The sequence below is a fragment of the Leopardus geoffroyi genome, chromosome D1 (assembly GCF_018350155.1).
Source record: "Leopardus geoffroyi isolate Oge1 chromosome D1, O.geoffroyi_Oge1_pat1.0, whole genome shotgun sequence".
NCBI classification, from domain to species: domain Eukaryota; kingdom Metazoa; phylum Chordata; class Mammalia; order Carnivora; family Felidae; genus Leopardus; species Leopardus geoffroyi.
Genome location: NC_059329.1, coordinates 68529673 through 68547101, shown reverse-complemented (window position 1 = coordinate 68547101; position 17429 = coordinate 68529673). Strand labels below are relative to the sequence as shown.

General features: G+C 35.5%; 1 protein-coding gene across 2 annotated transcripts in view; it reads right to left on the bottom strand.

Annotated features, from left to right (window-relative positions):
• The window catches only part of USP47 (ubiquitin specific peptidase 47), a 107516-nt gene that overhangs the window by 57555 nt on the left and 32532 nt on the right, over positions 1–17429 (bottom strand). The window contains exons 2-5 of one of the 2 annotated variants that reach the window (XM_045484520.1): positions 15088–15147; positions 9208–9411; positions 5799–5912; positions 4197–4335 (exon numbers count right to left, since the gene is read on the bottom strand). In XM_045484520.1, the coding sequence (XP_045340476.1) occupies positions 4197–4335; positions 5799–5912; positions 9208–9411; positions 15088–15147 (517 nt within the window). The remainder of the gene's footprint in view (positions 1–4196; positions 4336–5798; positions 5913–9207; positions 9412–15087; positions 15148–17429) is intronic. The other variant, XM_045484521.1, reaches the window with a different exon arrangement.

The window sequence follows — 17429 nt, the reverse complement described above, 5'->3', positions numbered from 1 at the left end:
AATAATTAAGCTTATTCACTCTCACTTAATATTAAATGACTTGGGTGTCTCAAAATCCAAGTCTGGACTACGGTTCAAGTTTTGATTTCTAATGCCTTTCATATTTAAGAATACTGTGTTTATATATTCTATTCTATTTTGTTATAGAATTATAAACTGCCTCAATTCCTAACCACCCCCCACCTGAGCTGTTCTCATAGCAGCCTGTCTTTAATCCATATCAGAGGCTTCAGCTCACTGTCCAGTAATGACCTATTTGCTTGTGTGTCTTCCCCATCAGACTGTGAAGGGAGGGATCAAATCTGATTTATCTCTTTATCCTACTACTTAACACAGAAGCAGGTGAACTTAAGGGGAAAGTGCATATGACTTACAAATAACACAAGTCTATAGGATATGTAGCCTGATTATTCATAATGAAGCATTATTTCATTCTCAGTTATTATAAACAGATTCTTCCCCACAAACAGTGGGGAAGACAGTGCTTTGGCCATGAGACCAGGTTGTTCTACTTTTCCCGGCTGAGGCTGCCTGGAATTTCCCTTCTTTTCCATCTCCTTCCCCCAATCCCTCAACAGTGAAGATGACTACTACTACGGTCCTTTGCGTACCTATAGACCAATCATGTATCATTTACATGTGACCTTGTTTCCCTTCCCTGGGCTTAAAAAAGGGGTGGTAGGAGAAGAGGGTTTAAAGGAAGGAGTAACAGCACTCAATTATTGCCATCACTCTTTATTTTGTCATTAGCAATAAAAATCATATAGAAAAACCTATGGTCCTTTGTACCTGATTTAGCACCATATTTTGCAAAGAATGCAGTGTCTCACATAAAGGCACTATTTTCCAAAACTATGAAGATTTCAGTGATACTAATAAAAGTGCTACTGAATAACAGAAATCTTGTCATTAAGCACTGTCTAAATCAACAAACTTAAATGACAACTGTTACCATGTGGGTCCTATATCTGATATAGCTGTGAATCAATACTGTAAGTGTGAGCTAGTAAGAGAAAAGATGAAAACATGCCATTCTGTGAGGGGCACATGCAGAAAAAAATCCTGAACAGAACCGGCAGGTAACAAGGTAGGCATCAAATAGGCCAAATGAAGTAGGATGTAACAGGCCAACTCCTGGAGCTGATAAAATAAAAGAATTCTTAAAGAAACCGGCCAAGGACAGTTATCATGGATTCAGATAATAGAAGCACCCTAGTTACAAAGTTTCTAATCATCTGCAAGTCCTCATTAGCCTTCAATCCACTCCTTGCCCCTTAATGTTCATACACACAATACCCCATCCCTGTCCACCCCTACCACCTCCTGTCAAAAACAGTGGCTGGCTACGGGAAAGTTGGTAGGCAGGGGAGACAGGAAAGAATACACCACATCTCCAAACCTCTTGCATTATGGAGCAATGTGTTCCTAGAGTCCTGAGTCAAAATCATGACAGCATCTTCCAATAAAAACATTTGGTACGTGGTACCAAGATTTACAATAATTTAAGGAAAATGAAATTTCAATAACAAAATTATTTTTGAACCACAACTCCTTTAGATGCTTATAGACTATTTTAATTCAGAAAGGCAGTACCCCTAGAACACTAGAGGGAAAATGTAAAGGTAGGGAAAAGGAAGGGAGTAGAGGTGTGTGAGAAACAATAATTGGAAATGAAGGCTACTATTACATGACAATGTAGATCAAAGGCTTCTAAAATTTTTTAACTTAAATTTCAACAAAGTAATTCAATTTCTGAGAATTTACCCTAAGGGAATAATCAGAGATAAAAATAAAAACTTATGTACAAGAATGTTCATCATAACATCAGTAATAATTAGACAGCTTAAATATCTAAACTATACAATGGAATACTGTTTTTAAATGCTTATCATATAGTATTAAGGAAAAAATACAACAAATCAAAAAATGCTCGTAACCTGATACCCCCATTTGCAACAGAAATAAGCAAAATCACTGTAAGTAGTTTCTGCTAGTAGTACTGTGATTTTCACTTTCCTCATTTTAAAGTAGGACAATGAACATGTATTACACTTGCACAATCAAAGAAAGAACTTTTTTTTTAACGTATAAGTTACTCTCTAGGAATTTATGGGCATCATAGAGCCGTAGAATATATAGCACAAGGCAGGAGTTCTGTAAATACTCCTATTAAAGGACTAAGTTGGTTGTGAGAATACAAAGCAAATATTCCAAGAATCCTAATTTGTTAAATCTGGAACTTTCTCAAAGTATTCCAACTATCTCAGAATAATCTAGGGTGCTTATTTAAAACAAAATGCAATTTATCCAACCAGTATTCTGGGGAGTAATGCCTTGGAACCTACATTTTTAACAAGTATCCCCAAATGACTTTTAAAGAAATAAAAATCTGAAAATCACTACTCTAGACAGTGTAATGATAAACAGCTTTATTACCTCCAATTATCTGAAACAGAAGATAATTTTGCATTCATTTATTCCTGGTACATGACTGCAAAAAGTTCTATGGATACAAATGATCCTAAACACCAAATACAATCATCTTTTACTGGTACTTCCAGAAAAAATACACAATTAAGCCTGTACAAATGATCAGCTATAAGGAAATTATTCTACATTTTAATTACAAAATACAGTAAAATAGAAGATTACAGATCACATTAGAACAAAATTTGCAATGTAATGTTATAATTTTATTCTTATACTATGTATTTCATATATTTAAAATCATCTCTGTTTTGGGGCGCCTGGGTGGCGCAGTCGGTTAAGCGTCCAACTTCAGCCAGGTCACGATCTCGCGGTCCGTGAGTTCGAGCCCCACGTCAGGCTCTGGGCTGATGGCTCAGAGCCTGGAGCCTGTTTCCGATTCTATGTCTCCCTCTCTCTCTGCCCCTCCCCTGTTCATGCTCTGTCTCTCTCTGTCCCAAAAATAAACGTTGAAAAAAAAATTTTTTTTAAATAAAAAAAATTAAAAAAAAATAATAAAATCATCTCTGTTTTGAGGTTCTTTTTTTTTTTTTTTAATTTTATTTATTTTTGAGACAGAGAGAGACAGAGCATGAGCAGGGGGAGGGGCAGAGAGAGAAAGGGAGACAGAATCTGAAGCAGGCTCCAGGCTCTGAGCCGTCAGCACAGAGCCTGATGCGGGACTCAAACTCAGACTGTGAGATCATGACCTGAGCTGAAGTTGGACGTTTAACCAACTGAGCCACCCAGGCGCCCCTGTTTTGAAGTTTTAAGAGTAAAAGTTCTGAAGTCACACCTAGCATTACCAGCTGTGCAATCAAAGACTTCTTGGAAGCCCAGTTTCCATTTCTTTTAACATAAATAATACTATCTATTGCAAAGGTTTGTTGTAGGGTAAAATGTTATATAAAAGTACCCAGATTATATTTAGGCAATTAACCAATCTTATATATACTGAGAAAACTGAAAAAATTCAAAAATCTTTATAATGTTCAGAAAAGAGTTAACAGGAATTTTAAAATTACATGATTAATTTCAAACATACAATTTGATTAAACTACAAGGTGACACAGTAGGTCTAATAAAATAAGCCTAGCCCATCTGCTTCAAAACAGAAGTATCCCTTGGGGCGTCTGGGTGGCTCAGTCGGTTAAGCGGCCGACTTCGGCTCAGGTCACGATCTCTCGGTCCGTGAGTTCGAGCCCCGCGTCAAGCTCTGTGCTGACAGCTCAGAGCCTGGAGCCTGTTTCAGATTCTGTGTCTCCCTCTCTCTGACCCTCCCCTGTTCATGCTCTGTCTCTCTGTCTCAAAAATAAATAAACGTTAAAAAAAAAATACAGAAGTATCCCCCATAGTCTACTCTGATCCAAAACGATATAACGGAAACATTCTTTTCCAAAGAAAGTCAGCTTCAGAATTTAAGATAAAATTCAAAATAGAAAACTATCAAAAAGAAAAGTCTTCCTTAAAAATACAACATTCAATATTTTTTACTTTATTACTAAAGAGTGGCAATAACAATATAGTAAAACCAACATGAAGTTGAGAGAAAAGGAAACCACATATGGCTCTAATTTTATCTATGCTACCTAGTAACCTTGCTTTGGGTCTCAGTTCTCTAATTCATAAAATGAGAGGATTAAGCTTGAGATCTCCAAGATTACTCTGGGTCTAACGCAGTATGATTTTATGAAAATACAACCACCCTCACCATAATTAAAAAATCTTACCAGTTTCTGATTTATTCAAGATAGATGAATAGGAGTAGTTTTGGCTGACATAATCACTGGTAGAGCCCACAGAACCTTCTCTTGGAAGTGGACCTATAAATCGGTCATGGACACTATCATCCCCGGCACTGGAATCCTCCTAAAATGCAGCACAACCAATATTTACTGAGTGGCACATGTTGCTCAAACAATGGGGAAAAAAAAACAAACAAAAACCACACTAATTGCTGAGGCAATGAAAAAACATGAGGCCTTACAGTTACCACCAAGACATTCAAAGGAATGTACACCCTCACCATTTCCTACAGGAAGGCTCAAAAGACACCCAGTGTAAAACATTTTGGAGAGATGCTCTGGTCTCCTTTCAAAGTTCTTACTTTTGTAACTTTCCTAATTCTTTTTCAAATTTTGTTTATGAGAGAAGGATAAAGTTCCACTGTGAACTCTTTTGATGACAAGAGTGTATCATTCATTTTTACATCATCCTTGCCAAGTAGACCTGGCAGATAGGGCATACTTAAAAAGTGTTGGATAAAATGGATCGTTTCCTACTGTCTCCAGTAAGAAACTTCCTATTAATGAGAAAGATATGAAAAAGGATTCAGGGATATATACTTAGCATAAGCAATTAAGACGGAGCTGAAGAGTAATTACTACGCATTTTAAAACATGAATTCCCAAACTGTGGATCTAGAGCTCCCTAAATTAATAGCTAATTTATATTTCAATGTCATTCAGACAAATCAAAATCTTCTCGAGATATCATAAAAGTAACTGACGGGATAGAGCATATTCTAGCATTGCTTCAGTATGGATGCTCTGTTTAACTACTGTCTACTGTCCAGACAGGTATTCTAATTCTCAATAGACTTCTACATGAAAAGCATCAAAGAGAACTTTTCTTGAGCGAAGTTTCATTGAAGAGAAGTGTTCTAAAAAAAGTCCATAAACTCTGTGAGCCTTACTTTCCTGAGGCAGTAAAACAACAAGGTAAATCAGACCAGGTTTTCTCAATTTTTTTTAGGAATGCCCCTCAAATTGGGAGTTACTGGATTAGATGACCTCTAAGACCACCGGACCACACAGGAAAGGCAAATACTAAAAGAAAAGAAATAAAGCACATAACTTACAAACTAGCTATTCCAAAAAGAAGGGGGGAGAGTGATAGCAAAAATGTCAGAGTAGAGAATTCTGTGGGTCTGTCCCTACCCCAAAATACAGAAAAATCTAGGCATTACTGCCAAGGACTTACAGCAACTATGCAAATACTTAACCAAAGGAAAGGCCACTGAAACAGAGGAGAAGATCTCTGTGGTATTCTATTTTATCCTAGATCCACCCCAACCCTGTCATGGTGGTAGCCTTGAAGATGGCAACCTCTGTTCCCAGTGCAGCAACGGACTATATACACACAAAACAGTGCTTTGGACGTCCACTGTTACCCTATTAACATATACACTTATAACAAACCAACATAAAATAGACAAATAATTTATTATATATAAATTACAAATTATATCTCTTCTCCTTCCTTTGGAATCCTGCTTCTCAACAGTGACAGTCCACAAAAAATACGAATATGGCGCTTTCTAAATAGTTTACCAGCAGTATTTGAGGCTGTTCACCATCTTTATCTGTCAAATGCAGAAAGTTCTTCTTTCCTGGCTCAAAATTAGCATCAAGAAGAGACTTGTCACTGGTATGGTCCAGTGGAGCCTATGGGCATAAAATAAAATATCTCAGATTATGAGGAACATTAATTATAATAAAATAAAACAAGTAATATGTAAATGAACACATATCCACAATCCTTGTGCTCAAACACTGTTTTTTAAAGTGAAGATTCTCATAAATTCTGTTAATCTAGACTTGGAATTAACTCATTTTCTCATATATTAGGATGGCTAAGCCCAGTGACAGTACATATACTGACAGATATCCCAGATGTTCACATTTCCCAACATTTAAAAAAACTGGAGAGAAAAAAGGTAAGGTTAAGAAGTAATATTAAGTATTGTGCAAAAAAAATAATTATAAACATCTGTGTTTCTATGTTCTCTAAAAAGTCTGCAATATAGTATGTAACACATTTTTATGAAGACTCGCTGAAGATAATTTTATATAACTAATAACTGTAAAAACATGTTTTGATATATGAATATGAGAATTCCCAGATAAGCAACATACTAAGCAACCTAACCAAAATAATTATGTGATATACCAACATGGGCACTTTCAGAAAGACTCCTTAAGGAACAGCCTGTCCTAGTAAATGATAACCTATTTCAAGTTCACTGCCAGGATCCAGAGGATTCCAGGAGGACAGAAGTGATTACTCTTTTGAAAATTAAACATCTAAGATCTATAACCTTTACCTAACTCTTTTATCTGATAGGGCAATTTCATTCTGATACACTCTGGTTGGTGGACGACAGACGGAGCTCTGTGTGCTCCAAGTCTACAGTAGGGGCTCACCCACACTCTAGTCCATTGTTGAGAAAAATAAGAGATGAAATGAACACCCCATTCTTTTTGTTTTAAAACTATTTTGTTATATTAAAAGATGTTTTTAATGTTTCCATGACATGAGGAATGCCTCCTTAGAAAAACTTATTTTATGGAAATGCCTTTCTTAGGAACTTACATTATATAAAAGTATAGGTATTAAGGATAAAAATACAAAACCTACCTATAAAAGATGCTGCCACTTGCTATATGTGTGACTCTGAGCAAGTTACCTCCATTTCCCCATGATTCCGCTTCTTTACCTATAATATGAGGCTGTAATAGCACCTACCTCACAGAGTGATTGTAAGGACTAAATGAGATTTTCTGTATAGAGCCTCATAACAGAATGATACTAAGCGCATAGTAAGTTCAAAATAAGTGTTAGGTACATAAAATAACAAACTTATATGGTCTCTCTTAACAGGCTCACATCTAGAAATCCATGAGCAATATGGGACATAGAAAATCGGAAGCTAAGAGAGCCACATGGAAGGAAGAAAGGTATGCTTGGGTCCTCTACGTTCTCTGATAAGAGATCAGATAATATAGCTGGAATACACAGGAGGTTTTACCTCAACAAATCTGTGTGTATGAGGTGGTGAGTAGCTATGTGGGTTAGGTTTTCACATAAGTATACATAAGCAGGTGCAGAGTATGCTTTCAGAAATGTACAGTAAGCAAACAAAAATACAGAAGTCAAGTACTTGAAGTCAGTCATAGCCACACAAAGAGAAGAAGGTAATCCTGACATAGAGCTATTTAAACATAGTGTAGGTGCTAATTTAATTTTTTTTTTTAATGTTTATTTATTTTTGAGACAGAGACAGAGCACGAGTGGGGGAGGGGCAGAGAGACAGGGAGACACAGAATCGGAGGCAGGCTCCAGGCTCTGAGCTGTCAGCACAAAGCCCGATGCGGGGCTCGAACCCACAAACCGTGAGATCATGACCTGAGCCGAAGTCGGACGCTTAACCGACTGAGCCACCCAGGCGCCCCATGTAGGTGCTAATTTAACACACATTTTTAGAGTGCCTAGGAAGACTATCTATGGAAGATGCAAAATTATTACTATGAGGTCCCAGCCACTAAAACATACACATTCTACCACATGGAAAGATACAAATGAATAACAATAAAAAGAAGGCTCTGATAAGTGGTATAGCAGAAGAGGAAGTATAATCAGGGTATAAAGAGAAAGATTACTTATAAGGTGGCATGAGGAAACATCATGTAAGGTTTCTTAAAAGTGAAAGGTACATAAGACTTGGGGAGACACACATGATGGTGTAGAACTATCCTTTAAAAAGAGGCAACATTAGAAGTTACGTGGTGATATAACAGAGCATTCAGAGTTTCAGATTAAATATTACTTCTCTTTGTATATCTTGTTGGACTACCAATTTTACTGATCAATTTCAGAGGGAAAAGTTGGTTACTTTAAAACATTAGCTCTATATTTTAAAAATGCAAATAGATTATGGAATAGAAAGCAAAATACCATGGATTTTAAGGGCAAATCAAGCAACATCAAACATCTTTGATTCACCTATGGACCCAATTAAAACTCTGCTCTCTAAATATGACAGAGATAACACATTCAATTTCATTTCCCATCAGAGGTATTTCCCTAGAGAACTTAAGAATAGCAATCACACAGAAAGAGGTGATGTAAGCAAAAACATGGAGATGGAAAAGCATGGAAATTTGTGTTAAGAAAACAAATTAGTTTACAAAGTCTTAAAGGACCCACTGTAGCTTGTTTACAAGCTTGCTTAGCTTAGGGAACCTGAGTTTTAATTGGTGAGCAGTTATACCATTTCCAATATTATTCTGATAGTGCAGATAAGATCCAACTAAAATGGTCTCTCACATGCAAAAGTGATCAATGCCTCCTCTTTGCACTCAGAACAAACTTACAATAGATTACTTCAAACACGTTAGTGTAATTATTTGGCAATACATCTATTTTTACAACAGCACTGTGAGATCTCTGAAGCAAAAGTCACGGTAACACCAAGCTTCTATCAGGTGCCTACCACTGTATATGGTACATAATCTCTGTTAACATGGGTGTATATCCTTCCTTTCCTTTTCCTTTATACATACATTTTTCTCTTCTTTTCCAAAAATTAGATAAAATACACATGATCCCATATCCTGTTTTTTTCACTTAAAAAAATGAGTAATATTCTATGCAGTAAATGTTGGAAAATTTTTTATAGTTGACACAATATGATTGTCCTTTTACATGAATGAATTAAAAAACTGATGTCATTCTGCAAACTTTAGGACAAGCAAATGTTAAATCCAGAATGAAGGCAAAAGGACGAAGAGGGATCCAATCATTGAGCTGCACATGGGCTCTTAAATTACTTATTACAGTTTTGCTTATGATATTAAAAAAGGTTCAGGATTTAATATACTCATTAGTAACAATAACAATAATAATAATTACAGTATTATTAGCAGCTTAAGAGAACATGCTTTAAGTCTAGGGCTTTACCATATCAGCAGTATTGATTCCATTTCCCCACACTAAATCAAAGGTTCCATTTATGTAGCCTACTTTGTTGGCCACATCTTCAAAGAGCTTCCTGAGTGGAGTAGAAGCTGGCAAATTTAAAGTGATCCGTTCATTCACTGTCTTTGAATTAGTAGTATCTTGTATTATACATAAAACTCTAGGTTCTTCAGCAGCATTTTCTATCTGAAATTAAAACAAACAAACATTGTTTATCTTTAAAGAAAAACAAAACAATTATAATTAGCTATATTTTCTATGATTAAATGTAAACATATCCCACAAAATATTATTTTCTCTAAGCTAGTATTACTGTTTTGTTATGTCTGAAATCCACTGTAATGGATATGTCAGACATATAAAGCACCTTATGTGTTTGTTTTGGAAAAACTAGCGTATATTTAAGAATCAACAGTCATTCTTGTGGATATTTGCTTTAGCCTTTTTAAGGCTGTAAATCAATGGTCAACAAGGTGTGAAGTCAGTATACTTGAGCAATTTTCATTTGAAAATAATAAAATATGATCCTTAAAAATGTGTCATTAGCACAGTTGAATCTAGCATTTCTGGGTTGCCTGAAGAAACAGAAAGGGAACTGTGTAGAAATAAGTGTGAATTGTCTAAAATTGGAAAATCCCTAACTAGGGGGCACAGGCAACCAGGCATCCTGATCTTTGTGTTACTGTATCTGTACACCAGATGTCCAAAAGCCCCATTTATCAACGTGTTGGGAACTGACAAGCTTATGTAAACAGATCAGCCAGCAGAGGCAGGTAAAGAAAAGCAAGGGGGGAAAACTTTTCAATTACCAATGTAGAAGGAAGTTAGGGTCACAAATTTTTCTTCCTGCTTTTGCATCCAGTACATAACTCAGTAATTATCAAGACAAAAAGTTTTCAAAGGAGACATTCTCCAAGGAGCTCTGCCCTCCCTCTCAAGCTGTTGAAGGACACTGCTTTTCTTTTTCTTTCCACAGGGGTAGTAGGCTGCATCAGATACTTTAATGTAAGAAGTTCTTTCTCTCCTTCTCCTATAATGCCAAACTCAGTGAATGGCACCATCATCTACCTGCTGCTGAAACTAGAGTTCTGAGCATCTTCCTCATCTCTTCCCTCTTCTTCACCTCACAAAATCACCAAACTTCCGTCAATTCTACCTTCTGAGTATCTCTTGAGCCATCCTCCTTTCTCTCTATTCCTGTCTGCAGCAATCAAAATCTTATACCAAGATTATGGCAATAGCTTCATGAGAGGTTTAACTTTTTCTAATCTTATCTTCCTTCAATCCAGAATAGTATTTTAACATGCAAATCTGATTATGCAAATCTCTTGCTTCCCCTCAAAATCAAGTGCAGCAGTCATTTAACTGGGGTAAGTCTCACCATCCCCATAACAGGCTTTACAGAAACATGAACTGTACAACCGGTTATGTATACAATCATTTATTTCTTTCCTTCTCTTTTACAACAATATCAACTCCAACCTTTTGTTACTTCTATATTACCCATTTTTAAACAATAATTATTGAATTACTGAATAGTACTGAAGACAGGATAGCCACAAGGTTTATCTGTTTGTTTGGTGGAGCAATACGATTATAATTTGTTTCTGGTATATATAGTTTTGGGTTTGCAAGAGATTATTTAAATTAAGGTTAATCCAAGTAGTTTAGAACAAAAATAAATTTCTATAAAGTAAGTATAATGTTTAAAGTAGTCATCTATTTTAAATAGACTATTTTACACATTGGCTAGCATATTTAGGCAAATCAAAATATTTAATTATAAATAATAATTCATTTAAAAATGAAAAAAGGAAAATACATTTCTATAAAATACACAGGATAACAAAAAAGAGCATTAATAATATGATTCTCAGAAAGGGGGGAAAAAGCCTTCCTCTACAAACATAAGGTGTCATATTAACACATGTAATGATTGCTTCACACCTTTTAATCCCAAACTGAGGAACATAAAGTGGGCCTTTTTAAACTCTAGTTTACAGTAAAAGAATTAACAATTCAAAATAACTTTCAAATATAAAAGATCCACTTTCATAGTTTCAAACAATATACTTCAGAAGTAGATTCAAGTTTTCCAACTATAAAATACCATGGGGCCAGATTTTAAAACCTCAGACAGACTAGAATTGATGGTCCTAGAAGATGACCCTACCAAAGAATTCAGAAATTCAAAGTGTTAGCATAATAGTATACACAAGAATAACGCAGCAACATCATACGGCCAGACCTTAGCTGTTCCTGCCTCTTCCCCTAAATATGTGAGCATAAGGTATAGGCGCTCTCTTTCCACTCCACTCCTCCTCCTTTTCCACTAAAAAATGTGGAGAAATTATCCCCAAAGGAATCTCATCTGAAGACTAATGTACTACAGTAAACACAAAATTTAATCTCATGTGTGCCTTTTATTCTTTTTAAGGACAATGGCTTTCTTTTCTGTGAACTGTATAAAAATAACTTTGCTCATTTTTTTTAATAGGAAGAGTATAAAGAAAAAAGTAAAAATCGTCTGTAACCCCATAACACACAGATAACTATTAACATTTTGGAGTATATCCTTCCAAATATATTTGCCCACATACACATGCACACTTAAAAACACATACACTGGGTTAGAATATGTATGCTGTTTTGTAATTTCTTTCTTTACTAATAAATGTATCATGTAATCTTTCCATGTCAAACTTTTTCTAACTTATCATTTTTAACAGTTGATAGTATTTTATTACATGGATTAATAATAATTTGTTCTATCAGTTCTTTGTTACTCACTCTTAGGTTAGACTTCATTACATTTTAGTAATAATTCTGTGATGAACATCTACATATAACTGTGTGCTTTTCTATTTCCTTAAAATTCCTATAAGCAGAATTTCTGAGCTAACTACACCTTACTCTTGAATTCAATTCTAGAATAAGTGAAACAAACAAAAATCTCTGCTATTCTTTAAGGCTCTAAGCTAGCCACTTAAAAATCTTATTACTTCAGACTCTGCCTTCTGGCCTGTTATTTCTAATTTAATCTAACATATGGCTATCATCCATAGACTACATGTAAATTTTTCATAACACTATTGCCAACACTAATTACTCCCCTTACATCCCCCCAATCTGAGACCTGGTAAGAAAAAAAAATCATTTCTCAATTCTCAGATATCATCAATAAAAGTGTAACAATAACTTTATAACAGTTTTTTAAGAAAAAAAAAAAAAAAACCTCTACATTGTTATATTAAACATGCAGATTTCCAAAACATTTAAATGTAAAAAGGTGTATCTTGGAATTAGGAAAACAGGGTAGCTACCATTCTTGTTTTCTTTGGAGCTCTGCCCCTGATTGAGCCCATTTACACCCAAAGGAAAAAGCATTACCTTGAGGTAAATGAAAAATGGCTAGATTCTTTGCCACTCATTATCTTTTTCCCCTTCCCATGAATCTGAACTGGCCTTGTGACTATCTAGGACCAACAGAATGTGACAGAAGTGACACTGTGTGATTTAAGGCAGGACCTTAAAAAAAAATTAGCAGCTTCTGCTTTTGCACCTCTTGGAACATCCCCTCTTATGAGTAACAACAACAAAAACAAAAAATCCCACTTACCCTGAGACCACAATGCTATGAGGAAGCCCTACACAGAGAACACGTGGCCACATCAGAGGAGCACTGGGGTGCCTAATAACGGAGAAAAGCCTTCTTGGACATGCCATCCAAAGCCCAGCTAAATGCAGCCAAGTAATGATCCCAGATGATGCCACACAGACCAGAGAAACTGACCAGCTGAGCCCCAGATCCCATCCCACTGAATTGTGAATAAACTAGTTGTTGTTTTAAGCCACTAAGTTTTGCGGTAGGCTGTTCTACAGCCTTAGACAACAAAAATGCACTTCAACACATTGAAGCACAGCAAGCACTAGATGGAAAGGATGTAGTGATGGTGGTGTTGGCATACCAGAGCAGGGAAGGTATCCATGTAAACACTAAATGCAACATTAAGGTAAGGCATCTAAGGATACATCATAATTTAGGAAAGAGAGCACAGTTTTTGAGTTAAAAGAGTTTTATGATGAATAAGAGAAAACAAGTGCAAAGCTTTAGAAAAGCCTAAAGCATGTTCCACTTGGGAAAATATTTCATGTGTCTTAGGTGAGCTATGAGATGGGCACAAAGTTCTCTACACAGAAAATCTAGACAGTTAGAAAAAAGATACAAAGTATAAAATTAAAACCACTTATTTTATGGACAACTCATAGCAATATTAGACTAGTGAGAATAAGGGAAAAGTCCACAGCAGTTACATTACGACTGTGCATGCTAACAGAGTATTTGGTCTGTGCCCGTCTGTGCTCACTGCAGAAACAAAGCTGGATTTCCTAACATACTTTGAAGAAAGAATTCTTGAAAAAACAAAGAAAAAAACAAATTTAAACTACAGTCTTATTTACAAAAGATAAATATTGGGATAAAAATACTGAAAACGTATTTTCTTCCAAAGATAAGCTCGCTGCTAGGGATATCCTGCAGAGGTCGACACAAGATTGTTCTGTCTGAGGGATCTCAGAGTCTGCCTGACAGCATGTTCACTTCTTAAATCAGGGCATCTCCTTTTCTTGGCATTCCTAATAGTTCTAAATTCAAATCTGAGTTCTCTGAAATTAACGCCATAATTTTTGTTTCATTAAAAAACACTTCCTAGGTGTTCCTTATTTTAAAAGCAAGGTGTATAATTGATAGCATATATTTGGAATGTATTAGCATGTAGAAAACAACTTAATATCAAACAAAACTCAGTTTCCAAGATGCAGATTTTTCTAAGAAACAAAATTAATATAAAGAATTTTAAAACATTACAAAGGGACCTCTTGACCTCTAAATTTAATAATCAACCCATTTTCTCTCAAGACTTTCTTCTTTTCAATGTTATTACAAAGAATAACAATATGGTTGTAAACTTACACACACACGAAGTCCATTCTCCCTACTTCTTGGTACAGGAGCTGCTATGAGCTAAGAAATCAGGCCTTAGCACATTACCCTTCTGGGTACCCACAGTGAATACTGCCATAGATTAAAAAAGAGAACTGAGGGAATGAATATTTTTGCTGACTGAAACTTATTAAATTTATCAGCCTCATTCAGATACGCATTTTTACTTTAACAAGTGACAATTACTGGAGCAATGATGGAGGGCCCTAACTCACATTTAAAAAACTGTATTTTTAAGATGCTCCATCCATTCCATTCTACGACCTTCCTCCATCCTATCCCCCCTGTCCCCACCCAGTAAACTCCAATGTTATATGATCTTTTCCTAAATGGTCTCTTGCCACAGACCATTTAGAGATTAAAGGAAGCACGTTGAAGAAAAAAAAATTTAGAGCTAAAGGACCCAGGAAAAATGAGGCATTAAGTAAAGGTTAGAATGGGATGCACATCACAGCAAAGTTTAGGTTTATAATGCAGTCAGCCTGTTAGGAAGTAATAGTTTTATTTAATTATTCAAGTAAGATTTCTGGGTTTTGACTCTGTAAGTTATTAAATGATTCAATGCAGTACTACTACTATTTCAGAAAATGAAATATATCTGCATAAAAAACAGACAACAACCATGCCTGAAACTCAAAACAAAGGGTTCCATAGTTTTTAGGTTTTCCCCCTGACTCACATGTTAAAAACAAGGTGCATATTCATTTAAGGTGACTTTCTTCTTATTAAAATCAGGTTGAAATAAAATAAGCCAAACGAACATAAAGCTTAAGACATGCCTTGTTATTAAATAAAAATACCAACATGCTGTTACTTGTTCTGCTGATTATCATACTAAAGCAATTACATCAGCAGTCTACCTGTAAAAATTTCTTCTTCATTTCATCAAAGATATTTTGTCTGCATCTCCAAAACACATCCTATGGTATATAAGAACAAAATGAATTACAAATTATTTCCTTAAAATAAAAAGGTAAGACAGTGAAATTACAACAATTAAGCTAAAGACATTTTTGCAATCAAATCTGTATTAAAGTATTATACCACCTAGGATTTTATTCATAATTTACATTTCTAATTTTTACTTTAGGGCTCAATTACTCTTGTAAGGTTACTGAAAACCTGTGCTATAGTGATAAAGATTAATATTAGCATGGAAAAAAACCAACCACATTAACAAGAGTGGTAGCTCCAGAATTAAGTGTAAATCAAATGTTCTAAGCCACATAATATTTTTTCCAGTTTTATTGAAATATAATTAACATCCAACACTGTAATAATTTAAAGTATACAACATAAAGATCTGATATATGTATATATTGCAAAATGATTACTAAGTTTAGCTAACATTTGTTTCACACATTGTTTTCCTCTTAGTGATGACAATTATAAGATCTACTCTCTTAGCAACTTTCTTTTTTTTTTTTTTTTTTTTATAAATTTTTTTTTTTTCAACATTTATTTATTTTGGGACAGAGAGAGACAGAGCATGAACGGGGGAGGGGCAGAGAGAGAGGGAGACACAGAATCGGAAACAGGCTCCAGGCTCCGATCCATCAGCCCAGAGCCCGACGCGGGGCTCGAACTCACAGACCGCGAGATCGTGACCTGGCTGAAGTCGGACGCTTAACCGACTGCGCCACCCAGGCGCCCCTCTTAGCAACTTTCAAATACAGTGCAGTATTGTTCACTATAGTCACCATGCTGTACGTAACATCCCCAATACTTACTTATCTTAGAACTGGAAGTGTGTGCATTTTGACCACCTTCACCTATTTTCTCTACCCTCTTCCTCTGGCAACCACCAATCTGCTTCCAGGAGTTCTATCTTTTAGATTCCACACATAAGTGAGATCAGACAGTATTTGTCTTTCTCTTCCTAAGTCACATAATATTTTGAGTCCATTAAAGAAACTTTACAGGGGAACCTAGAGACCCCTGATTTAGGTGGTTTATAAATTTCGATTTTTAACATGATAAATATTCTTAAAGTAAAGCTGCTTATCACTACCGCCTGTAGCTATTTTCTTTTAAATCTTTTTCTTATTATGAGACAAGCTTATTTTTCCAATTAAGGAAACAGAAATATTCAAAAGAAAATAAAGATAACTTATAATCAGGAGATAATTTCCTGAAAAATCTTGGTTTTACAACATTTCACACTTTTTTCTGTACAGATCTTGTTTTCCTCCACCTTCCTTAATAAATAAAGGTGCTTTTTATTACAGTAACCTGGATACTATTCCACATCAATGAAAACATTTTACATTATTTGCTTTTACAATAGAAATGTATTTCTATTATAATAGCAGTAAATAACCTTTTTAACGAGCAACCCTAAAATAACCCCTATAGTGGTGCCTGGGTGGCTCAGTGGGTTAAGCATCCAGCTTCAGCTCAGGTCATGATCTTAGGGTCTGTGAGTTTGAGCCCTATATCAGGCTCTCTCCTGTCAGTGCAGAGCCCACTTCGTATCCTCTATCTCCCTCTTTCTCTGCCCCTCCCTACCCCACACTCATAAAAATAACATTTAAAAAATAAATCAATAAAATAACACCTATAACAATTATTAACATTCTGATATACATCCTATCAGATCCCTCTCCATTCTATGCATATATTATATAGACTGCTAATTATTAACCAAATAAGATCATTCTGTACACTATTATTTTAATTCTGTTCCTTGTCCCTCAATATTCAATTATCTTTCTGTGCCAAAACATGTAGTTTAAAACTACAGTGTTCCATTATATAGAAAACTGTAATTTATTTAATCTGCTATTAATGGGCATTTAGACACTTTCAAATTTTCACTATAGCTTTGCTTATGTATACACTATTGTTCCTAAAGATAACTGCCCAAAGAATTACTAGATCAAAGGTTAGGTACTAATTTTTAGGATTTTGAAACACGGTGCCAAAAGGCTATCTCTTCCACAAATAAGAACTGCAACTATCTGTCAAACACTAGGTGTTGAGAAAATAGCAGGGAACAAAGCCCTTGTCCTCAGGGAGCTGCCATTTTACAGCAGGAACTCAACCGTAAACAAATCTAAGCAATCAGGTACCTGCCAACCTTAGAGTCTTTGCATTTCTGTCCATTCTACCTGGAATGCTCTTCCCCTCGACATCCTTACTTCCTTTGTGCAAATATAATTGTGGTGGCTTTAAAATACGTCCACAGATTCATGTCTCCTAG